This window comes from Antennarius striatus, chromosome 3 (genome assembly GCF_040054535.1).
Source record: "Antennarius striatus isolate MH-2024 chromosome 3, ASM4005453v1, whole genome shotgun sequence".
Taxonomy (NCBI): Eukaryota; Metazoa; Chordata; class Actinopteri; order Lophiiformes; family Antennariidae; genus Antennarius; species Antennarius striatus.
In genome coordinates this window covers 9049235-9074872 of record NC_090778.1, presented here as the reverse complement: position 1 = coordinate 9074872, position 25638 = coordinate 9049235, and the positions used below count along the sequence as shown (strand labels likewise).

Genomic DNA, 25638 nt, shown 5'->3' with positions numbered 1-25638 from the left:
CAAATATTAACCACAGTTGGAAAATCCAATCCACGGTCAGGCAGTCTCACTAATACAAGCCGATGAGTCAACATGTGTCTGTTTCCCTCTGTTAGTATGTATGTGTCTGTGAAGCCGCTAAACCATGCTTGAATCACTGTTCAGACATGCATGTATGCATTATGGTGCATTATGGGTGCACTAATTGCATTACTGCACAAGCACACATTAACACAGGCTGGGAGGTGATGACAGATACCAGAGCAGCGAAATGTGACTGCAAATATAGAACGCACACAAACACGTCTAAATTATTCACTCAGGCACATTTGATAACACGCATGAGTCATTCCGAGCATGTATTCACACACAATGACACACACACACATTGACATTATCACATGTGCAGCGTGTGCAGTATGTAAAAGTGACAGCTCTGACATGTTTCTCTGCAACATTACAGCTTCTTTAGAAAGTGGAAGCAGCAGAGGAGAGGTGGATGATGAAGTTTGGAAGAGGATGATGGCTGATATGACCTCCTCTGCAAAGAGTTTGGGATTAGATTCTAAAAAGTTTTTTATACTAGTGGTTCCCAGAAATAGCTCCTTTGAGACAAATAAGTCTTCATTGAAGGACCTTCTATTTCATTTATCTTCACTCAGCTTTGTCCATCATGACTCCATCAGCTAACACTTGATACACCTCAAGGATGAAGTAAAGATCGAAACATACCACCCTTCAGTACAGAGGAGTGACTGGACCCTGTGATGGACCCAACATCAGTCTAAAACACTATCATTGCAACAGGAAATTTCAGGCATATTGTCCTTTTGTTTTTGGAACAACATAAAGGGTTATGGGTCTGAATCACGACTAATCTTAAACATGTAATGTAATTTTAAAATTAGCAAGTGTTTTAACCTGGAAAAAAACCCCTGATAACATTTCTCTTAATCTGTGTTGTACACAACCAGATAGAACAGAACTGTCAGAATTTCTATGCTACCGTTAGATGAGGAGGAGGAATCTCTGCAATCATTGTAACATACTGTAGGTTGCAGAGTACAATGCAGACACTTGCAGGCATATTCATCATTTCATGGTTACTTCCATTCATCTTCTGCAAAAACAAATCAGAATTTCAATGAAACAACATCATCAGATTTACTGCTCGTCGGATATCAGTCATAACTGCTTTTGCACTGGAAAACATGTGAACGACACTTTATCAGAGTTTTCCTTCGCTTGTGATACGATGATAGATAGATAGATAAATATAACGGTAGATAAATATAAACAGGAGCAAATAAAGGATCACAATGCCAATTTCAATTAAATATGAATCAAAATAAACTTTAAATTAAAGTTAAAGTTGAAACCAATGAAGGTTTTATTGATTCAATCTGAATAATGTGCTTCAACACAAAGAGCAGCTCAACCAATGCTTCCATCAACTCAAGGATAACTAGGATTTTTCTTTAACAATTCACAAATACAAACATACAAGACCAAAACATTGACTAATTTATGATAAGTGTTTTATCAATGATGTGAAGAAGGACTAGAATCACACAGCAATGTTTACCAACCACAGCAGACACACACACACACACACACACACACACACACACACACACACACACACACACACACACACACACACACACATACACACACAGCATACTCAGCATCTACCCCATCAACCTACCTTGATGACATTCAGGGCAGCATCTGCCTTCCCGGATGATAGCCAGGGTGCCCTGGGGGCAGGTGGGGCAGGATCGCAGATAACAAGTCACCTGGGCATCGCGACATTCACACTCCCGACAAGAGTTGTCCAACCATTGAGCCAAGTCCTGACAGAGAACGGAAATGTCCAGAGAAGGAATGCATGAGGAGGAGAGAGGGGGGAACAGACAGATGCAGAGGTGTAAGTCTTCATCAGACAGAGTGATTATGTTTTACAATCATTGGATTGACATCACTGAAAAAGCAGATTTACACACTTTGTCAGGGCTGAATTACTAAAAAGAAAGCCACAGACGTCAGAATACATCAGGTCAATGCTAAAAGGTAATATATGTCAGTAACAACACAAGCCTGACAGTCATGACTTTTATACTCCCTTTCAAAGCAGACAGAGTGAACTGACTGAGGCCCTTCAAGGACAGGCAGTCAGTCAAACCGCACAAACACCACATAAAAAAATAGTTTTATTGTAAAAGTGACATGTTTTATATGAATCACAGCATCATTTTCTGAATAACATGATAGCAGGTCAAGGCTCACAAGGACGACAATAAATGTAAAACCAACACCATATCTTCATCGTCAGAAAATGTAAAGTGTCACAAGCCTGTTTTTATCGCATGACTGGCATTCACAAACCATTTGGAACGAAGGACAAAGACGAGTATAGAACTTCCATCCTTGAGCTAAAAAGGAAAGTTAGACTGCAGCTCCAGAAGTAACTAATGGCTTGCTTCACCAGTGTGGTTGTGTAAAAGCTGAGGAATAGTTAGAAGCTAGAGCATAAAATCACCTAAATTTAAGGGAATAGTTTAGCTGTTTATAGAAGTCAGCAGTAATGTCATGTCTGTGCACAACCTTACAGGAGTCTTTACGCTCTGAGAGTTATATTTGATTTTAATGTGTACTCAAACAGAAAAGTAACTAATAGAGGTTTGTAGTGGCTTTAGAGAGAATTAAAATGCTGGATCTATTTCTCGACAAGAGAAATTAAATCAGGAATCATTGAGTCATAAACTTGACTTTTGAATACATTGGAAATGAGACCTGCATATATTGATATATTGTAGGTGTGGGATGCGAATGCAATATCTTGTCTACTGGTGGGATGGATTCCTCAGGGAGATAAAGAAAAGTCTGTTGGAAAGGATAATAGCACTCTCTACAAGAACTCTGAGCCTCAGGCTTGGCTGACCATCTTGCAGCATTTCCCCTCCGGCTGAGAATGTGAAAAATTAAAGTTGTTGCTTTCTGGATTCAAGAAGTGGCCTATAAATAATGAAGGTGATGCAAAACAATGTGTAATAGATACTTTTTAAAGGTTAAACAGCCCAAAATAAGGTTGTCACCTTATTTTGAGCTAAATGTGAGTCTTAAACACACATTTAGCTCTTGTATTGAATTGTCTCATTGCAAATTTCATTCTTTGTGTTGTGACTGTACACTTATATCCAGCTCAATACTGATATATTGTTTGTTTGTGTAGAAGCCTCCTCTGCAGTGGAGTGCACTTGACGCCACTTTCCGTTTTCTTCTTGTGAAGGAGGGTTTACAGAAGCCCTGTGGCATGTGACTTACGAACACAGTTTAGATCTCTTCACTATTGGATTTTCTCTAATTTCTATGTACAAACACAAGGTCAAATCTTGATATGTGGCAGAAGTACCTCGTAGGATTTTCCTTTGAATACACAGGAGGGTTTCACAGAAGAACACTCTGGGCAGCACTTTCCTGGTAGGTGAATGACCTCTGATCCCTAATTTTGGGGAAAAAAAGATTAAAATTTTATTTTCTGCCATTCATTAAGATACATTTCACCCGTAGAAGCAGTGCAGTGTGGGTAATTTCCGGTACATGTAATACATACAATTTATTGACAGTGAAATAAATATAAAATTGGACAAATTTAGTCATGTGTGATTTTGGGGGGGGGGGGGGGGGGGGGATTCTAGTCATTAAGAACCTAAATTAGTTCAGATACAGCAGAATAAGGTTCAAAAATCAGAAGTCTCTTTACAACCTTTAAAACCCAGGATGTAGAATCAAAAGATTAAAAACGTCTAGACTGAAATACAAAAGTATTAAGCAGCTAATACAACAGAATGCTAAGACCTCCTAAAAGTATTTCCAGCGCAGGTACTACTATTACGAATCATAACCACCTCCATCCATGCATTGATCCACATTTGTCAATAAACCACTAAGCTCCCTTTATTTTTCTACACACAGGCTAAAACCCGTGTGTAGAAAAATCTTCACAGCAGGGTGACCTTAGTCGATCCAGAGGAGGATGAATGTTGATGATGCTACTTACAGCTGACAAAAACCACTTACTACATATGATAAGAGAGGGCTGATTGGGTCATGGCAAGTAACATCAACATATTTTCAAATCTGCTTTACTCTGGATTTCAAGAAATGATGAGTAAGCTGTGGCACTGAATCCAGAGTTGGCTATTTTCAGGGTTAAAATTAATTATGGGACCCTGCGATGAACTGGGTCACATCCGGGGTCTATACCGCCTTCCTGTTGCTGCTTCTGTTCTGTTTATTTTATGTTACAATTAAATGTATGATGCAGTGAGTCAAAAGCTTCCAAATGACACATGAGGGTGATGTAGACCAAATGTAGCAAGAGGGTAAATCATATTGTTGATGTCCACTGCCAGACTACGGCTCTTTAATTTTAGTGTGAACTTCGGGACAGGGTTAATATTTTCTGCGGTGTTATTTCTATTTATTTATTGCTGCTGTGCTCAGACCACAGACATCATTATGGTTTCATCTTGTATTTCAATCTGCTTCATCTAAACTGAGTGAATTATCGGTGATGGAAGCAGCCAACCTCGCAACCTCAAATGATCATCACGTCTCCAATGCCGCCCCCAAACACTATGTGTAGTCACTCTTAAATACCGATGAAGATAATAACATCAGACCTGTGGAAGTGGCATATTTTGATCCAGCAAATGACACGGACTGAAGAACAGAAGTTACTGTGACATCTTATTATTTTTTATGGTATCATAGCATTGAGGTGGTATTGAAATCTGCAGGAGAGTTCAGCCTACTTGATAGCGACCACTGTGATCTATAGATGATGTTTCACACTCGAGTAATAAAGCTGAATTTATCCAATAATAGTTTGAGGAAACAGCTGGTTTTGACAGTGAGATCAGGACAAGATAAGTTTCCATCTTTTTCTTTCAGGCTCACCTGTGGGCACCTCAGGCGTGCGCACTCGGCCCTACGGCAGACGACCTGACCACGGTTACATGAGCAAAACTCGCAACCTGTGCCGTTCCACATGTCACCATGGTAACGCACCACTCCCTCATACAAACAGCTTCCTTTGGCAGTGGCACATTCGTCACAGCATTGACCAGCACGCTTCACTTTGGTCTGACCCTGAAAGGAAGTAGCACAGGAAGTTCAGGTTGTGTGTTCTCTATTATGGTGGGAGGGAAGGAATAAAAATGAGGTGTGAGAAAAGAAACAAGCTCCTGAACATGTGGCTTGTGTGTGTGTGTGTGTGTGTGTGTGCGCGTGCGTGTGTGCGTGCGTGCGTGTGTGTGTGTGTGTGTGTGTGTGTGTGTGAGCAGAGCTGGATGAAACAACAATGGACAGTGTGTTCCATTATTATTTCAAAATAAAAAGAGTTTGGGCCAGATGTTTCATCCACATATGAACATTTCAGATCCTCTGTATCACTTGAAGGTAATTCATCATTACAGAAAATTCATTTAGCTCTACTGTATACGTATATTGTATTAAGGCAGTGATATCAAAGTCTATTGAAATTGCATCAACATTTATTAACAGAGTGTTGAGAAAATAATTAGCTCATCCTTTTTTCTCCTTGAATTTCCGAGTGGTGGTTTAAAGGCATGGAATCCACTGAGATCCTCTTTTGCATTGCCGCCTCATTTTTTTTTTCTACTATCTTCAGTGGAGGGAATGGGTTGTTAAAACACCCTCAGCCACGCTGAGAGCTGTGAATATTTTTACTTGAAGTTTCAGTTAAAGGTTTAATGGGATAGGAACTTTGTGTGACAAAGCAAAATGCTTCAAAAAAGGTTTCTACTGACTTTAGAACAAGAGCCTGATAAGTTGTTCCTCCAAGCATTTTGTCTTCTCGGTTTTAATAAAAGAAAATGAAGTCTGAATTCTGCACTTTAGATTAGTGTCTGTTAGGTGTCTGACGATATCAGAGGAAATCAGGACACTAACACTAACACTCACTTTCATCCCCTTTGCCGCCCGAGTAATGTGCTTTTTGTTTCATCTTTGTTTCATCTTTCTAGACTAACACTAAGTCATCATCTGTTGCCGCACAGCAACGCGGTTCCTGGTTCAAGTCCCGCTCTGTGCGGCGTTCGCATGTTCTCCCCGTGTGTTCCTAGGTTCTCTACAGCTTCTCCGGCTTCCTCCCACCTCCAAAAACATGCACTTCTGCTGGATTGATGATTCCAAATTGTCCATAGGTGTCAGTGTGTGCGTGCGTGTTTGTCTGTGTGTCTACATGTGGCTCCGCGGTGCACTGGCTTCACAGCCAGAGTGTCCCCTGCCTCACGGCCGTTTGTCAACTTGGATTGGGTCCAGCCCCCCGCGACCCGCAATGGCAGAAGAAGTGGCTTTGCAGATGAATAAATGACTGAATGAAAACTAAAAAAACATAATTTAAAAGGATGATGCTACCAGTGTTTAGACTGTTCCCCCAAACCTTATTTTCTATAAAAAATAAAGTGCAGAAGAAGAAGAACATCTAGCTGAAATGTGAAAATCATGAATACAGTGGGTGTATGTGTATGTGTGAGAAAATTTACCTTTTCACAGGTGACTGACCGACAGGTGTGTGTGTGACATTTAGACTGACCCCGGTCACACACACACGTGGTGCAAGCATTCTTCTGCCACTGCTCGCCGTGCTGCCAAGATATACACAGATACAGACACTTAGACCATCCTCAAGCAAGCACACACACGCACGTACACGCACACAAACACACACACACACACACACACACACTATCGCTCACTGACTACCTACCTGATGCTGTTTGCCGGCAGACAGACAGGGGTTTGTCGTGCACTGAGGACAGCACTGGCCCGGTTGGATCACTAGGTTCTCATGCTGAAAGAAAAAAAGTTTTTTGTGTTGATAATTCATTAACAGAACCAGCTGAATCAGATAAGCTGCAGTGCTTATTATTACATTTAACTTTATTGTAAAAAGAGGATTTATGAGAAGCCCAGCACTGAATCAACCATAATGGATGGAACCGGAAAGAAAACAATTGTCTTATCTTGTCTTATATTTCTATATGGATGACTTCTATTTCCAGTCTATAAAGAGGAAATAGATAGGAAATGGATGTATTTTCTTTGACTGTGGATTTCTGGGCAAATACAGTGTAACTGTGTCAGTTTGGTGTTTCATGCCTTAACAATTGGATCGAATATTGAAGGGAGAGTCTGGTAATTAATTTGGCCTTCTGAATCTGAACAAAGTACAGAGGAACAGAAATAGAGTCATCCCAGCTGCCAGTGTGACCATAATAAAAAATATTCTCTATATTTCTAAAAACTCACTGGCTTGCAGGCAACTTGCTGGCACTCTGCAACCGAACACTGGACCTCCCCGTTGGTGCAGACACATCTGGAACAGTGGCTGGGTTTCCACTCTTCACCATCTCTGAACACATTCCCCTGCCAGGAGCAAGATTCTGAAACACACACAAAGATTAATATAAAATGAGAAACCTGGGAAAATGGGTGCTAGGTAATGAGCTGACTATTCAAGCATTATTTGCCCTCACGATCATTGATTTACAATGAGGAAAAAAAACTCAGTGACTAATTAGACGCTAACCATTGGGACGCATCATTCCAGCTCCAAGACATCATTATGGTCCTGATTAACTTTTCAGCTCTACCCTTTATGCTCTGCGCACTCTAAAAGCTCAGGGTCTTTAATGACAACATCCTCTCTGATAGGATACGACGCCACACACTGCGACTCGTGGGACCCGCGCACCTGAGTGATCTCACACCAGGAATTGCTAAATAATAAATGTGACAACACTGCTGAATATAAGATTTTCAGGGATGCAAATGTATTTCTACAGGGCAAAACAGCATACATCATGGGTACGCATCCAGAGAAAAAATGTTTCATTGAACAGAATAACTGTTATTTATTTAAGAAGTCAGTTTCTCTTGTGTCGATGATCTGGAGTTATTCAGTGTGTTGCTGCACCATTTCTGTAGTAGCTTCATCCTCTGTCAGTCAGGAGGAGTTGGATAAGAGAGCTAACACCAAACACATTAAAGACTTGAAGAGAGCAAAAGCTCTAATTTATGGAAAAGGAAGTGAGGAAGGGAGGACGGGAGCTCATATGAGGCATTTATGAAGCTCTCTGGGCTGTCAGCTGCAGCACATTTAGGGTCCAATTTAAACGGTTGTGACTGGTTGTAACTTGGTTGTGGTTGTGACTTAAGTACCTCTTGCCAGGTTTACAGCAAGAGGTGTAATCTGGATTTAAGGTAAGATATAAGGTGTAAGGGGGTTGTTTTTAATCATTTAATCTACGCATGTGTTTTCTACAGCCAGAGTACCATTCCTTTTGAAGGTCAGGCACACTTGCAAACAGTCCAATGCCATCGAAACAGCATCCCTCTCCATGGATTCTGGGAGTGAATTGAGTAGTTCTTAAGTGCTTATGCACTGTGTACACTGTAGCACTTTGTTTCTTCACTAGCGTCTTTTCTGAGTAGAAAGTAAAATCACAACAGTGACATATGGTTTTTCCATTTTATAGGAGTGCACAACCAGATGCAGTTGCGCAAAACCCATAATCAATCAGGTTTCCAATCATTTGAGTAAAATTGCAGTTCATTGATGTTGTCTAATTAAAGCTGCTTGAATGCAGCAAAATCACATCCATTAACACTCCATTCTACGAAGACTTACTGCTATTTTATTTTACAATACCAAAAAAAAGAAGAAGAAAAAATATTCAGCATGTTTGAGCTCATATTCAGAGCCTGATATGTGAAAACAAAAAAGTATGGAATTGGTAGTTAAGTGAAAAAAGCTGTGTAAAAACTGATATCCTCACCTCCATTGCGGCCACACTTGGGGCAACACTCTCCTGTTTTGGTGAACAGCCTCTGGTCCACAGGGCAGGTGAGAGGTGGGCACGGGCGAACGTCACAGGATACACTCCCTCTGGAGCAAACACACTGGGTGCAGGGCGTGGGAGCCCACTGGCTGTCATGCTGTGGGAAGCAGACAGTCAATCACACGCAGTCACACAACCCACCAGGAAAGAAAAAGGCAGTATGGGAAAGCTGTTCTACTGACTGTGTACTCAGAAAATTTTAATCTTAAATGACAGTACAGCTTTATGGATGGGGGGTTGAGAGGGTATTAAAATAAGGGGGTGTAAGTCAACGTTATCTTCAAAATACATTACCTTCAAATTTGATTACTGATATGCCAAATTTATAACGTTCAGTTGTTTCAACAGAGCAGACTGCAACATTAAAAATGGGTCCACCTGCTAGAGGCAAAGAGTGAGCTTGACAAGATGTTTCTGCTTCCTGACTGACAGAACTGGATTAATGGAATCCATCGTTACACAACCATCTGAGTGTTAAATAGAGTTCGAGATCCGTCTCTTATACATCCGCTTATGGATAAATGAGTTCAGTGTGGTTCTTTGACTCTAAATGAGATATCAGCATGTCAGTGTTGCCTACAGTCTGAATGGCAGAGCCTGAGCAGCTGGCTTCACTTGTTTTTGATGTGTCAGGCTGAGAAACATGCAGCAATGACTTCTTTAGCCTGCATGAAATAAATTGTGTTATTAGATGGATTTTCAATGGAGAATTACTCTTGAAACAACAACAATTATTTCATGGTTCAGGTATGAAACAGTGAATCATAGAATTCTGACAGAATTTGATAAAAAGACGACTGCTCAGGGTGCTGACTCTCTCAGATCCACTACTGGTAGATGTTAGGCGGAATTAAAACCCTTAATATTGTATTCCAAAAAGCATTGTTTACATAGGCTATATAAGCATCCAGCATCACAAAGTCTACCTCCATTGTGATGTGGGAAAACACCTCCTCCTGTCAAAGGAGCAATGGTGTGGATGCTGTGAAGAAGGAGCTGTTTCACCAGCGGAGTGATGCCAGAGGAATCTCCGAGCTGGACCATGTTTCAGTTGAGATGTCCTGGTATGACATGTAGAGCCAGATCCCCACTGCACTGGACAGAATCCAGCCTGGGGTTTTTGGCTGCATTCCATCCTCTCTCTCTACTCTTTCAGCCTGTCTTTGCTGCTTTCTATGAATTAAATTCAGTCCATGGTGATATTGGTCTAGCACATCAGCTGTGGATCAGAGAGAGGACGGGGTTTCCAGGCCAAAAGACAAGAGATGAGTAAAACTGAGATTGGATTTTAGCCATTGGTGAGAACCTGGGGAGATAAAAGACTGCAAGACACTGAGCTGCCCTCCATCAAGTGGAACCCGTAGATAATATACTGTATTGTAGGTGGGCTTCTCTGTTTTGTGTGTTGTATTACAGAATTGCAATAAAAAGCTTCAGGGGTAGCAAATTGCAACAACTTCCACTTACTCCATAAATGACTCCTTCATGCTTGCAGGAACCCTGGGATGAAGCGGCGCATTCCGGGCAACACTTGTTAGCGGGAATCCTCAAACTCTCACCCTTTGAAGAGATACGCAACCATGAGTGCCTATATAAGTTATGGAAAAACTGTGTGAACACACACATATTATAACAAAACATTTTAATGTACATCAGTTCAGGTGGGATTCAAAGGAAATAGAGAAGGGGGATTATATCCAGCAATTATACTAGTAGAACCTATAATAAATCAAATTTATTTGATGACATTATCAATATATAACTTCTTACAACTGGAATTTTCTTTGTGGGTGGTTACATTTTCATATAATAAGGATATCAGAAATGACATTTCATATAGTTTATCCGAGTCTTGATAAATCAGAATAAATGATTTGTTGGCTAAACCTCAGCTAGAAAGAAAGTAATTTCAGATATTTGGAATACAAATATAACTGATGGCAATGGAAATGGTATTCATAACTGTAATTATTACATTTGGGATATCTATGATTCCCTTCAGAACTAGTTAGAGTTGCATTTTAGATATGACATTTCCACCGGTGAAAGTGTTGACATGTCTGAAATGGCTTCTTGATATCTTGGTATCACCAAATGGGAAATGAGATGACCTCATATCCAAAAAAGACTGGGGCGTATCTAAAATATTAAAATGGTTCCTGTACATATTAGAAATGCAATTGCAAGTATCCAGTATCTTACTGTTAAAAAATAATTTTATAAAATAATGTTACTACAGATGTCTGAATAAATTTTGAGTAGTCAAAATATAATGTCTACACGTAAATATTTATTACATCCCACCTCAAAGCGGTGATGTATTGTAATGGTCAGTGTTCGTGTGTTTGTCCGTCCGTTCGTCTGTCTGTAAGTTCACCAAATAGAGCTAGTGCTTTGATCTATGAAAGTAGGTCAGGGTAAAATTTTGAATTCAGGGGTGTCGTGGGATGTTGCAGTCTCTGACTGCATTGTTACATCCCGCTTCAAAGCAGTGATGTATTATGATTGTCAGTGTTTGGGAGTTTGTTCATTCGTTTGATCGTTCATTTGTCCACCAAATATGTTTGCAACCGTGGCAGATGGAAAGATGAACCAAAAAGTACATTACTCGGGCAGCAAAGAGGATGAAAGTGAGATGATGACCTTGACCTTGAGAAAAGTAGGTCACGGTCAAATTTCAACTTTTGTACTCAGGAACCGGATAATATAGAAAGATGAGGGAGAAGGCCAGTGTGAGTAAGACCATAGATCACAGCTAGTGCTTTGATATACCTGAAAGTATTACCTGACTAGTGCATAGACTAGTGATAGTGCTCTGATCTACCTATGTGTAACCCATGTTACCAAGCCCTACTAATTAATATTAAAATGGGATCATCAATGCATTGTTATTTGTATAAAAGTAATAAAGCAAATAACTCACGCATGCCTCAAATTAGATTCAATTAAGGTGAAGGTGTTTTATTTCGAAGAGTGTTTTATTTTGAAGTGTAAAGTTGCTGGTGACATGGGAACAGATCTGGGATCAGTGCAGGATTCCACTGTCCAATCAGAGCTCTGCTTACTGCAGGAGTGGGCCAACAGAGCGTCATGTTGTTGTAGAAGCTCCCGCTTTCTATCGAAAGGAGAGGGGAGACCTGTTGCGTTTTCTGGAGAGTGATTACTTGTTGAATAACGCTGGAAAGTTTGTAAGAGACACACACATTGATCAAAGGAAGAGACTCCCGTTTTGTAATTGATTGATCCAAATACAAAGTTTGTGAGCTTTGATCCTGGGAGAAACTCACGTAAATTTTAATTGACAATTGACCTACTTTTCACCCAACATGTGCGCTAGCAGCGGTGTAGTGGCTACACACATTGACATCATGTTTGGCTGTTACGTGAATTAGTGATTAAAAATGTTAAGTGTTCTGTTCCTATGTCACCTGGATGGATTGAAACGAGTAATGATGATCCATGCCCTTTATGAGAACTTAAACTTGATCTGTGCTGGTGAGTGATTTAATCCCATGTAATGTGTGAAATGCTCCTCAAACGTTATGATTTCATGTATTGTTGAAGATTAGATATCTATGCGATTTACTGACTGAATATGAATAAGCAGTTAATTGAATAGTGAATGTGAATACATGAGAGTAACTATAATGTTGGCCTATTTTAGGCAGGCTCTTTTGAGAAGTGGATTTCAGCTGTAGGAAGCCTCTGATCTGCAACAGTGGTAGGACTGAAAATTGCAAATACTGATTGGATAAATTCATTGACATATTGGTCATTCCACTGGACTGATAATCAAAAAGGGGAAAGAAGACAGAGTTTAATCATCATTTTATTTGATGACTGACTGATACTTGATGTTTGAGCATTCAGTTGACATTTCATTTAAGGTAATTGTTATGGTAAAAAAGCCATTACACAACATTTTGACTACTGGTTAAAATAAGTTCTTTTTTAGAAACAAGATTAATCCTTAATCCTATCCTGATATAAGGGAATGTTTTGTTTGGTTGACTGTAACAACATTTCAATAAAAAGTAGAGGTAACCTTGTGCAAGGGTGAAAAGATATGGCATATATTGTATATTTTTGAGTCTAAAAGGGAAGGTTTAAATACCAACAGGTGAAAACCATTCCATTTTGTGAGGTTGTAATTGAAAGAGAATCATACTCTGAGGTTTAATGAAAAAATTAATTAGTTTTATAAACATTGAGTATAAATAGTCATAATAGATAAAACAAAGGTTGACCACTAGCCTGATTAGGTAGTGTTTTCTTTTGCACACAATTTACCAAGCTGTTAACAGCTGTGTTCATTTTAATTTTTTTAATTTAATTTTTTTTTTTTTAATATACTGTTTTGATCCCCGAAGGGAAATTAAGAATGCACACTCTAGCTAATGATTCAAACGCATGCATACATATATATTTGTGAGTACAGGCCCCTGTATCACACACACACACACACAAGGGGGCCTGTAGGCATGCAGGGGAGGTAGAGTGGCAGGCAGCTCCTTCTTGGTGCGCCTTAAATATGTTCATTGTCCTCCTCTAATTTCTATTTTCAGTTTTATTTTATTTTCCTCAATGTAATACATTCAGTTCTCTATAAATTTATCTTTTGGTCCCGAGTCTTCTTTGTGTTGCTCACTCATTAACCCTTAAATGCTCAGCCCTCTAACAAATGTAGAATCTTTTGATGTACTGGCCCAAACAAATGCTGATTTAACAGAAGTAGAAACACATGTCTCTAATGCCCAGTATCTGCTAACCAGGACTGGGCCAGGGTTACATATGCACTACATTTGATCTATGGTCTCACTCACATTGGCCTCCTCCATATGCACTAGTCTATGCACTAGTTAGGTACTACTTTCAGGGTACCCTGACCTACCCTGAAAACAGGTCAGGGTAAGTCGCGGAATGTTTTAGTCTCTGACTGCCTCGTTGGTACTGTTTTTGTTATAAAGCAGATTCTGCATGCGGTCCCACAACTGGGGCTGAATGTCAACAAGGAACCAGATAGGACAGTAGTAAAAGCTAGGAATCTATTAATGTGTTGTTTGTACATATAAAATAAATGGAACAGGATTTGGGTAAGGGGAGAAAAAAACATCTCTGAGCTTCAGAAAGAGTTTTGTACCCATTGAAGAAGAGAACCTGACTGGAGGCATAACAAATCAGCATCAGAAGATAAATCACAATTGAACAGGCAGTCATGTGATAAATAAATGTATAAACAGCACTTCATGTGGGAAAATGAGATGGAAAGTGAGCTTTGAATCAAGCAGTTAGTCTGTCATGAATACACAGATACCTAACTTTGTTCTCTAATCATGAATCATGTACAAACATAACATCTTGATAAAGACATAAGAAGAAAGATGGCCACTGACTGATATCTGACAGCATCTGACAAGTCCATCTCTCTACAATGTAAAACCTCAGGTGCTTTTATTCAGGCTGTCTGTCCTCCTAATGTTTTCATCCAATTTCTATTTGGCCCCTCTAGTTTTTTGTTTTGTTTTTTTTCCAAAGACAATAACCAAACTGTGGCTGTGGTGTAAGATATTTGATCCAAAGTGAGGCTGTACTCCTAAAAATAATGAGGAAAAGGTTCGAACTCAGGAAGAACAGAGTTCATTTATCACTGGAGTGCTGCATTGTTCAGCACTCCAGTGATTTAATTCCATTGCAAGACAACAGATTATTCTTGCTGTTGTCATTCCTGATATGGAAAATAATCATCTCTAAATCTATATATGCGCTATAAGAAATATAAACCGTCAAACTGAAAGTGTGGGAAAAAGGATATACAATAACTTATGACTAAATGATGTGACAACATTTTTTTGTTAGTTTTGTGGCTTCATTTTTTCAATTCATAAAGAAAGAAAAATCTGAGCTGTAACCATGTGCCAAATGATCCATGAAAGAAATTGTGTTTTCTTTAATGCTTTAACATTCATATGTGCCATACAGAAATGAAACACTTGAGTAGTCATATGGGCATCATTTACTACTTATTGGTATCAACTGTATGCGCTAAATTAAAATCATAAGAGAAACACAACAATCAACCGCAACCAAAATTTTAATTGAAAATCTTCAGATATATTGTAGAAGAATATTTGGAATATCATGACAGCTATAAGACATTCCAGTGATGTCTAGAGACAGATTTCAGAAAACACCACCAGGAGGAATCATGTGGAGGACATATTAAACTGAAGCTTATAGGTCATGGTATCATGGCCCAGCAGTAAGAGAGGCAGATGATAAAGTATTGGTGAGGGGAGTCAGATGATAAGGGTTATCTAATTGGGGGGATACATCTTGGTGATCATGATCACTAATTATTAATTAGTATTGGCCAGCTAGCCATCAGAGTGGATGCTGAAAGACAATGCAAAAAGAAACACAGGGAGACCGAGCCAAAGAGATGGAGTAAACAAGTTCAGAAAATACACACCCTCCTCCCCGTGAATTCAAATGAGCCAAAAAGGAGCCTGGAACTTAGAGTCCCTGAGTTCTTGTCAATATGTAGTGCAATCAGCAGACTTCCCTGTCTTCCCTGTTCCTTATTCGTTGGCACTTCTAAGAGAAACTCACAAAGATGAGCGATTAATTACATCTTTTAATGAGGATCTGAAATTCTGCTTGTCCCATTAGTGGTCGTCACAGCATGTCATCCGTTTCCATGTCAGCCTATCATCTGCATCCTCCTCTCGAACACCAGTGACTTCATGTCTTCCTCTCTATGTCCATTCACCTTCTCTTTGGTCTTCCTCTTGGCCCCTTGCCTAGTAGCTCCACCCTCAACACCCTTTAACCAATATATTTATTGTTTAAGCCTATAAAATGTTTCTTTTTCAGGAAACGTATAGCCTAACATTCCCGTCCCCAATTAGGTGCTTGGATCAATATTCCTCTCTAACCATAAGAACAGACATATCTATCTACCATATCTGCCATTCTCTCTCTGTTTTCCTTGCCCTATGTGTATCCCCATCGTATTCTTTCTCCACCCAACCAGTCAAGGCAGATGACCACGCTCCAGAGTGTGGGTCCTGCCCGGAGTTTCTTCCTCTATGAGGGAGTTTTTTCCCCAAAGAAAAACCCCCTTGTCCCATTTCTGCAAATGGGAAAAGCGCTTTGAAATAAATGTCCGTTGATGTGATTAAGCACTTTACAAATAAAAACCGATTGATTGACTCATGATAAATTTATATATCATTTTGATTATTATTTTATACACACTTTTTTTGCTTTTTGCTTGCTCAGCAGTTCAGGAAAAGTCTTTTACGCAAAATTATAGAGGTATAATAAATTGTAGTAATCTTTGCTTTTCAAAATTTATCTGCTCAATAAATAAAATGAAGGGAAAAAACAAGTTTCAGGCTCAGTGCCACAAGCAATGCCGGGACAATTTATTAACAAAACAAACAGGATGTTGGCTGTGGTCTTACCGAGGACATGTCTGTGTATTTTTTTATCCTAATAACCTAACACCAAAACTGTTTTTTGTCAAAAGTCCTACCTTCTGGAAGTCACACTGTGGGTTGGGGCAGTAGGTGGGTCTGCAGATGGCCACATCGCTGTAACAGGTACACTCCTGACAAGACTGTGGCCTCCATGACGTGTTGTTCTGTCAACACAAAGCAATAAACACACATGAAACACTACCAATGTAAGCCTTGATTAAATTTATCAAAAAGATAATAACTCTCTCAGCTCAGTTATCGTAACACACACCCACATGTCATCATTATGATGGTAGCTAAATATCTGCCTGTGCATATTAAGAAACTGATAACGTTTATTTTATGTGGGTTGAAATGCTACATTTGTACTTTTTATGAATTGTTAAAAAATACAGTTCCCTTGAGATTTGCAGGTAATCGGCCATCAGCATTTCCATTTCCAAAACATCTTTTGGTTTGACTGTCTAACTTTTCAAATTAAATTTTGTCTTTAGAAATCTTACATTACAGATATAGAACAGGAATATGAAATAGATCGTAACATAACGGATTTTAGAGGCTATATAAATTAAATTCATATAAAGGGAAATCAGAACTGCTTTTATGCTTTCTAGCAGTTTCTATGGTCTCTCTGGGGTCAATAATGTCTGAGTGAGGTTTTAATGTTCCAGTTTACCCCATAAGAAAGTCATCTCAGATGCTGGGCTCTTAACTTCCTCAATTGTTAAGGCTGTAAAACACAAAGAACTTCTGCTGCATACGAAGGGAAACCATTTAGGGTTGATTAAAAGCCTTGAGCAGCACAGCGAACACCACAAAGTCAGAAGGGCTTAGGACCACTTCAGCCAGTTAATCCGCGCCCTATAAAATGTCTGTTATTTGTCAATAGCTCACAACACTGGGCTGACAATGCCTTGTGGCTAGTTTAAGGCCAAAACAAAATCAATATTCCTGTGGATGCCCATGCTCAGATATACCATGTTATAGCCCATAAATCCTTAGCTTAAGGACAGGGTGATGAGGAAAATTTCCTCCATTAGAGACAAAAATCAGACATTTTAATAGAAAATTTTGCCTAAGGTAACAACCTGATGTTCCACATGCCCTAATAAAAAATAATATAAGATAATGTACAGTAGCAGGGATTACATTTTTGCCTGGAGCTGTCCTTAAGTGAATGTGTGACAGCGACCACCTTGTTATTCTCAAGTGTGAAAAGGAAAATCTGAAATTCAACTTCCAATATTAAATGCCATTTTGGATATAGTTTATTGGTGTACAGAAAAAAACAATGAAGTGAAACTCTTTTTGAGTGTGATATAACCATTTATTAACAAGGGTGACAAATACAGGTGGTAAAAAGAAGACAAAATGCCACTGGCACAGAGAACACCTCTTCAACAACCCCAATGAGCTGGAGTCCTAAGGTAAAGTGACACTGTTAAAAGGATCCAGACAATTTCATAAGGTTTTGTTTGCCAAATAAATGAAATGATAGAATCCATACAACTTTATTTGTTTTATGAAATTTATAACAAATAAGAAAAAAGGACTTTGCATGAAATGATAAACTAAAAGTCATATTTTTAAAGTAAGATGTACCTGCATGTGTGTATTCGTAAATAAAATCAGTCATTCATCCAACGTACTATGCATTGTCATTCATGTAAACCCTGTAAAGTTCATGTAAATGATCATTCCCTAATAAGATTGAAAGAGCTGTGTGTGTGCGTGTGTGTGTGTGTGTGTGTGTGTGTGTTTTAATTGTTTGTATATTTGCATCGCTGCACAGCTGTGGCCAGATGTGTAATGAGTTTTATGTAAGGCCAAATGCGCCATGGGAAATCTCAGCACACATTTATGTTCGAGCTCAGAAAGAAGGAAGAGGAGAAGGTTTGACCTTCAGCCTTAATGAGAATGTGGGTGTCATCTTTCCCAAGCTGTATCTTCCCCAAGTGATCTATTGTCCCCTGTAACTAAAAAGAACAGACACCCACCATCTATGACTACTGACAAGGACTAACTGTCCAATAAAACTAAACGAGTTGATGTAGAAATTAATATCTCAAACTCTTGACATCCACCTTCAACCTTTCCACAATTATTGCCCCTATACCCACATCAGGAGCTCAAAGCGGGTCAGAACAGACCCTGATCTCCACCACAGTTTCCTCTGGCTTCATCATGTTTTGTCATCGTTCACTATCTTTCCCTTCCACTCCACCTGGAGATGTGAGATGGGCTGATGATACGCCTGACCCCGAGGGGATGGAGTCCAGCCTCAGTCTGGGCAGAAGAGGAACTCTGTTCAATTATTTAAATACTTGCATTCATTTAGAAAGAAAAAATCCTTAGATTTTCTTTGTATTTAAAACTACATTTAAGTCTCACCTTAATTTGACACCATTTTGATTTAATCGCAGTTATTATTCAAAGTCTCCTCATCATATCTTAGAATGAACATTTTAAATGAATAATAAAGAATGAATAAAACTTGACAAACTTCCTTCAGTTTGACATTTCTGTCATAAGGACAACTAAATGACTCCTATTAGAGCTTAGAGCTGAGATGTAGAAGGTTTCCAGGAGTCCTTGACAGCTACACCAACTGCAAGCATTACAGCAACTCAGAATGATTTCTGTGAAATGAAGAAACATCCATTCCTGCTTTGGATTTGTACATGCAATTTAATAGTGAACCATTAGTTTACATGACTATATTCTTAAATTTAATGTCTACAGTCAAGTATATAGGATACAGACCACGATGTTTGTGATGTATGGCCCAAGATGAGCTATTGCATGATTTAAACAATCCAATCAGAACTGCTCGTGAGCTTTATGTCACAACGGCAATAAAAGAAAATTACAGCTCATCACATTTCAGGTCTGAATTAGATACACAGTGTTTGTGTGTTTTCAGATTTGTATGTTAAAAGCGATCCCACAACAGTGCAACTTTAAGAGTACATAAATAATGCTTACGTTATGTTAATGAGCCACAAGCAGTCTGCTTGGACAGCACTGCAGAAAAAGTTTAAATAACTGATGGGGAAAGGTCCCCTTTGTTCTCTGCACCTTCCTTGACACACACTAAGATAGAACATAAAACACTAGTGTGAAGGTGAATGAACAGAAAGTCAAAGAAAAGATGCAAATTCTCTCCAGGGAGAGAGATGAAGAGTTTCAGCCTGAGTTGAAAATGTTTCAGATTCAGAGACGCAAAGTCGTTGAGGAGTTCAGAGTCACAGGTAGGGTAGATCCTGAATGTTTTTTGCAAACATTTAACTCAAATGAAGTTGTTTCCTCTAATTTGCAGTAGTCAAATCAGACAAATAAAAAGTATTCATCGAGCTCAAAGTAATTTGGTAGATACAAACGTAAATTCTCTGTGCCAGGCACTTAGAGGTGCACCACTCTAAACATCAGCACTGTGACAGGAACTGTTTCTAGGGGATGTGTTCTGACTGCAAGGAGAAATTCACAGGATATAGTGAGATCAGCTTGTCAGACGGAGCACACCAATACCCCCCTACCCGTGTTTGAATTAAGAAAGGACTAGTCATACCTCCTTCTGACCCTGTCTGAACTTAAAGGGTAGGTCTAAAATTACTGTGTGAGGCCAGTATTGGATCCCAATGATTAACATTTCAGCTATCAATGTGATTACAGCTCAGTTGTGCTCTGACTGGTGGCAGTCTTCTCTTGATCAGATAAAGTTTCATGAGATTTTCCTGTTAGGGCGAAGAGGTTCAAAGCAAACTTAAAATGGGAAGTTATTTCCAATTAGACCAGAACAGCAAAACTCAAAGCTGCAGAGTAATTCTCATCTTGAAAATTAATCAAAAATAAATCCAAGGGAAATCATTGAGTGAAAGAGAGAAAATAAAGCGGCAGTTTTGTTTATCAATTAATGAGCATGAAATTTCAGTGAAATTGAAAGACATTTCTGTGAAATTTTTCTAACATTACTGATTTAAAAAAGCTCCATCAGGTAAACTAAAACCGAAATATAATGCAACAGATACACATCAGAAACTTTATTTTCTTTCTCTTTGTGCATGAGTCTCAAATTTTGAAAATTAATGTAAACATTGTTATATTGGGTGTCATACATATATGTATATATACACACAGTATATACGTATATATTTCCCTAGTCAGTGAAGCTGATTGTGATTCTGATTCTACATGTAGTATACAGTATGTGTACTGTATGTATTACATTGTGTGTGTCTGACTGAATGTATTATTTTGCTGTTTGTTAATCGAGAACATTGGGCATCATGCATGTATGAAACTGGGTAAATAGGTTACTGGAGTTAATAAGAGGTCAGTGCTGTCATTCATTCATGAGGATAATTCTTACTAGAGTTGTATATAATTAGCACAGCAGCTAACATCTAGGGGAACTTCAGCTCTGGCAGGAATGAGTGCCACAACTCACAGGGCAAGTCCATTTCAGCTGAGGTCTCAGGGGGAGTTGAGGAGGTTGCACTCAACTCCAAAACCTTGTCCTGTTTGCCTCCTGAATAGACACGAAACGAAATGGGATTGACCCCTGGTTTGCTGTAAACACAGACCTCTTTAAGTGGTCAGGGTAGAGGGGCAAACATTTCACATTAAAGCTGAACTCCCCATCACTTGACCTGCTCCCTCCTGTTCCGATGAGTCTGTACAGCAGACAGCAGCTACTGCCAATCCCTCCCTCCTTCCCACTGGATTGTCCTCTCCATGGACTGATACCTCAGGTCCCTTGATTTAATATCTAAGGAGTTGAGGGCTTATTTAATTCCCCCTGGAGAAAGATATCTGCCTCTGATGTGATTTAGGACTAAAGCAGCTCAGCCAAATTGAGTGCACATCTCTCATTTCATAAAGAAAAAAATAGATCTACAGTATATCTTTCACAGAGTTCTTCTGGTACAGGATATGATTTAGAACAGAGATGTGTGTGGTTTTTGATTTTGGACTCCTGGCTGTTAAGTTGTCAGTTTGAATCTCTGACAAATTGAGATATGTAAATATGAAAATGAATGAAGAAGGTGTGTTTCTGAGCAGATTCTCACTAAGAATATATACAGTAAATACATAACAAGGAAACTTGAAGTGGAGTTATGTACTATTTTTATGTGGATGACCTTCTGCCCATTATGTTTATTATTAATTCATCCTTTAGTCTATTTGATCAAAAAGAATTAAAACCAAAAATACTTTCACTTTTCATTTATTTAAAAAAGAGAGGGGAGGCAAACAGCCTTAACACACAACTGTCTGCTAAACAAATCATTAAAAGAGCACTCAACCAACAATTTAAGCAGCATAATGTGTAGCTTGAAGTTCAGGAGAATAGTTTCCAAGTTTCCTGTTGTAGCTTTTTGTCTTTAAACACTTAAATGCAAAACATAGGAGCCAACAGTTCAATGGAATTTATCAATACTGAAAAAGATTACTCTATATACTAAAATGTATGGCGTACGGACATAAAAACACTGGCCAATTTTGATTTGTCTTTGGAATTTCGACTTGTAAATCTATTATAGTTTGATGGAGCTTTAGGGGATTTCATTCTGACAGGCTTTGAATTCTCACATTTTAAATAGTTAGTGCCTTCGCTCATGTATGTTAACTAATCATCAACCAGAAGGAGCGCAGGGGCTCCTGTGTTCGCATCATATTCCCTGTAGTTAAGTGGGAAGATAAGTGATGGAAAAAAAGTGTAGCTTTCACCTCCATTACTTTGATCAGCACTGAAAGTTGGGGCCATGATGGGAGGCTCCCAGTGAAGAACGAGAATCAAGCAGAATGAAGTTGAAACTCAGCTTATTTTGACTCAATCCTCCACGGATAAATAAAGAGGGAGGAAGAGCTTATTTGCCCCTACACTGGGCTTAAATTGTAGATTCAATTAAAATCCAATCAAGAACAAAAGGCTGAGTCAAACTTTAACATGCCTCAGTTCTATGCAGCAGCTGTCAGTTATACCACTTGAACTCATCCAAGACATAGAGACGGGTGAAGAAAGGCAGCCTGCCAGGTTAACAAAATGTAATTGGGCTTAAATTGGCCACGGAGCTGATAGAAACCAAAGCTATTACTGAGGCAAATTCAATCTAGACATGTGATGGTTTACAGCCCCGCAAGCAGCTCTGCTGTCATCAAGATGCCTTAGACGGAGGACAGAAACTCACAAGTCTCTACCTGAGAAACGCCTGGTTCTGTCGCCACAGCTCTATGTTTACAGCTAACCAACTTGGCCACATTGAGGGTCTGCACATCTGTGTGCATCGGAAATCTGTAACTGGATCAAGTTTCAAACCAATCAATATCATTCCACTACTTTTGTTTATCATCACCTTACTTCTGCGATTAAATTCATTCATTCATTCATTCATATTCTTTTCTGCTTTTTACCATTTCATGAATGATGGGGGTTGCTGGAGCGACTCCCAGCTGACACTCCGAGTGTGACACCAGTACACTGCAAAGCCATGTGAAAGACAAAGAACCACTCACGCGCACACTCAATTTGTAATGATAAGTTCACTTAACCTGCATGCTTTCGGAGGTGGGATGAAGCCGTGAAATCCGGAGAAGACCCACCCCACAGAGAGACGGGGAGAGCATAAAAACTCCACACAGAGGATTCAAACCCAGAACCTTCTAGCTGTGAGGAAAGAGCGCTACCCACTGCACCATCAAGCCACCCCTCATAAAAACATGGAATATTGTTTTAGTGTAATCTGATTAGTCTTTGGTGTCTATACCAACTTACACAACATTGCTTAGCTCTGAATTAGAATTCATGAACCTTAAAATGAGGGCCAATCCCTGCAAAAAATTAGGTCAAACATACCCTTTTGCTGTTGTTTAATTGCATGACTTCCTTCAAATGCTGAGATAATATGCTAATTCCTTACAAGGCAAGCTGTGAAGACAAAGTCATAGCGCCGCCTGGCTGAAGGACATCTACTGTAAAACTGTCACAGTGTCTGCCAAGACGCTTGATTTAATCAGTCTTTGGCAAGTATTCAAAGGGGTGACAGACAACACGGAGATCAGTCTGAATCCTTAATGCTCCAATCATAGGTTCCCATGGCTTTCCTGAGATTCATCCTTGGTCCGACCACCAATGCTAGTTAGTTAGGAGCTGAAGAATCTGAATATAAAGTAGGACACTGTGTGCTCTTCCATGGGGTTAGCATTGTTATGTTAATAGCCACATATACTTATCTGGGGGGGGGGGGGTGAATTTGAAAGTTGTGACTTAACTTATTGATTCAACTTTCCCCCAGTGCCTCTGGTCCAATTAGAGAGCCTGCTGGTAAGACATGACAAATGACTGGCTGATCGCTGGCCTCCCAGTGCCCATAAATCCAGCTGTCTGCTCTCATCCCACCATCACCGCTATCGCTCCCACGGCAAAATATCAGCGTCAAACAAGTAATGGGTTATGGATCATCAAACAGATGGCCCGTGTGCGGGTCCACCACAAAGAGAGTGATTAGCACTGAGGCCACGGCGAGGGTGACGACAGAAAAAGGAAAACTTTTTTTTTTTAGACAGAACTGTTTCACTAAGATGTTAGAATTGCATCATTGTTATATTTCAAAGAGATGATTTGATGCAATGGAAGCACTTGCTTGATAGCAAAACATTTTAATATAGTGATGCATTACAGAAAGAACCAAACTAGAGCTTTGAGTCGTTCTGCGTGGATTATTCCAGGCTGCAGTAACAGTCATGACCCATTTAGCAGGGTCAGGAATAGAAAAGTACATGCAGGGTAATAGTAACTCTCAACTTGCAATACAACAAAGAAAGAAAAGGAAATACAAAGAATTTTGAAATTTCACAAAGTGAGATCAATTGTAACCACTGACAGAGAAGGGTCTTTGGTAAAGACGTATGATCTGTAATGGCAAGTCTTTTTTCTTTGCACCTATGCAACAATGAGAACACAACCAGGGGCATTTGAGCATCCTCCTTGCTCTCAGTGCCCAACATTTCTAATGAACAATAAACCTCTCAAGTCCAGCTAAACCTTTTTAGGCTGTTCTGACTGCTGCACTTCAGTCTTTGTTCAGACAATTCAACATTGCAAGGCAAAATATACAGAAGAATAAGAACTCAGTAAGGAGCACAAAAATAGACTTAACGGTGGGAGATTCAGGTGAACAAAAAGCACTGAAAGTACATCTCATGCTGTATTTCCTCATTGTAACGCTCAACACAAGCAGCTGGCATTCTGTCTTAGGAGCTTGTTTCTTTTGATTGCATGACTTTTAGGGAGGTTGTTCATTATACACTTCAGGTGATTTTTTTTTTTAAAGTGACAGATGTTATTTGCATTCAAATGAAAAAGACTTACTGTTGAAAACAAGTTATTCTATCAGTTTGACAAATCTATCTAATCTTGTTGAGTTCCTGCTTCTAGCTCTCTGCATTCCATTGTCATCCAACCGGCTCACATGCATCACCTCCACATACCTATTGTCTTCTCTGGCCCTTTGGAAGAAGAACAACAGCTCTTAGACTAACCAAACAAAAGCTGAATAATTAATCTGAGCAGATAGCTTTGCAAGCAAGCCTTAAAGTCACGCCTTTATTGTTTTATCCTATACTCCTATACATGAAAAAAAGATTTAAATATAGCTCTAGCCGCACAGATTCATCTGCAGGCCTGACCCTGCCCTCACATCCATGTGTACATGAGCATAGGTTTCTATAATGCATCTGACCCCCCCCACTTATGATGCTGTGAGAGTCACGTTCGTGTATTCAGATAGCAGTGCTCACTCTCCAGGCTACAAATTAACCAGAGATTTGAGTTTCTGAATCACTGTTTTCAACCTCGGAGGAATGTAGAAAATGCGGCTTGATTTAAAAATTAATGACGACTGATTTGTGACCTATTTTGATGCCTCTGATATCTTGTAGGGAGCTTACGTAAGCAGATTTTAATTTGGGGCAGCTGTGAGCAGTAATGCACACCGTAAGTTGCTTGTGATCATTTAAGAAGGAACACGACTGGATAACGTTTTGTGAAGCTGCTCCTGTAACTCCAGACCAATCAAATCAAAGGGGAAGGGTCGGAGGATGTCCTGTTGGCAGGATTTGTGACTCCTACTCTGGCTCACATTCATCCTGAATACTAACCAGAGTTAGGTTACACATTCCCAGTCCTGGTTTAACTTTAAACACAGGCTGTCTTATGCTGAATCATCTACACTTTGTAGTTATTA

At 39.4% G+C, this 25638-nt stretch overlaps 1 protein-coding gene across 1 annotated transcript in view; it reads right to left on the bottom strand.

Annotated features, from left to right (window-relative positions):
* Positions 1 to 25638, bottom strand: part of fras1 (Fraser extracellular matrix complex subunit 1) — a 214319-nt gene that overhangs the window by 124920 nt on the left and 63761 nt on the right. The window contains exons 3-11 of the mRNA XM_068311677.1: positions 16450 to 16557; positions 10380 to 10472; positions 8850 to 9009; positions 7321 to 7454; positions 6779 to 6862; positions 6555 to 6656; positions 4945 to 5136; positions 3395 to 3484; positions 1688 to 1835 (exon numbers count right to left, since the gene is read on the bottom strand). Coding sequence (XP_068167778.1) covers positions 1688 to 1835; positions 3395 to 3484; positions 4945 to 5136; positions 6555 to 6656; positions 6779 to 6862; positions 7321 to 7454; positions 8850 to 9009; positions 10380 to 10472; positions 16450 to 16557 — 1111 coding nt within the window. The remainder of the gene's footprint in view (positions 1 to 1687; positions 1836 to 3394; positions 3485 to 4944; positions 5137 to 6554; positions 6657 to 6778; positions 6863 to 7320; positions 7455 to 8849; positions 9010 to 10379; positions 10473 to 16449; positions 16558 to 25638) is intronic.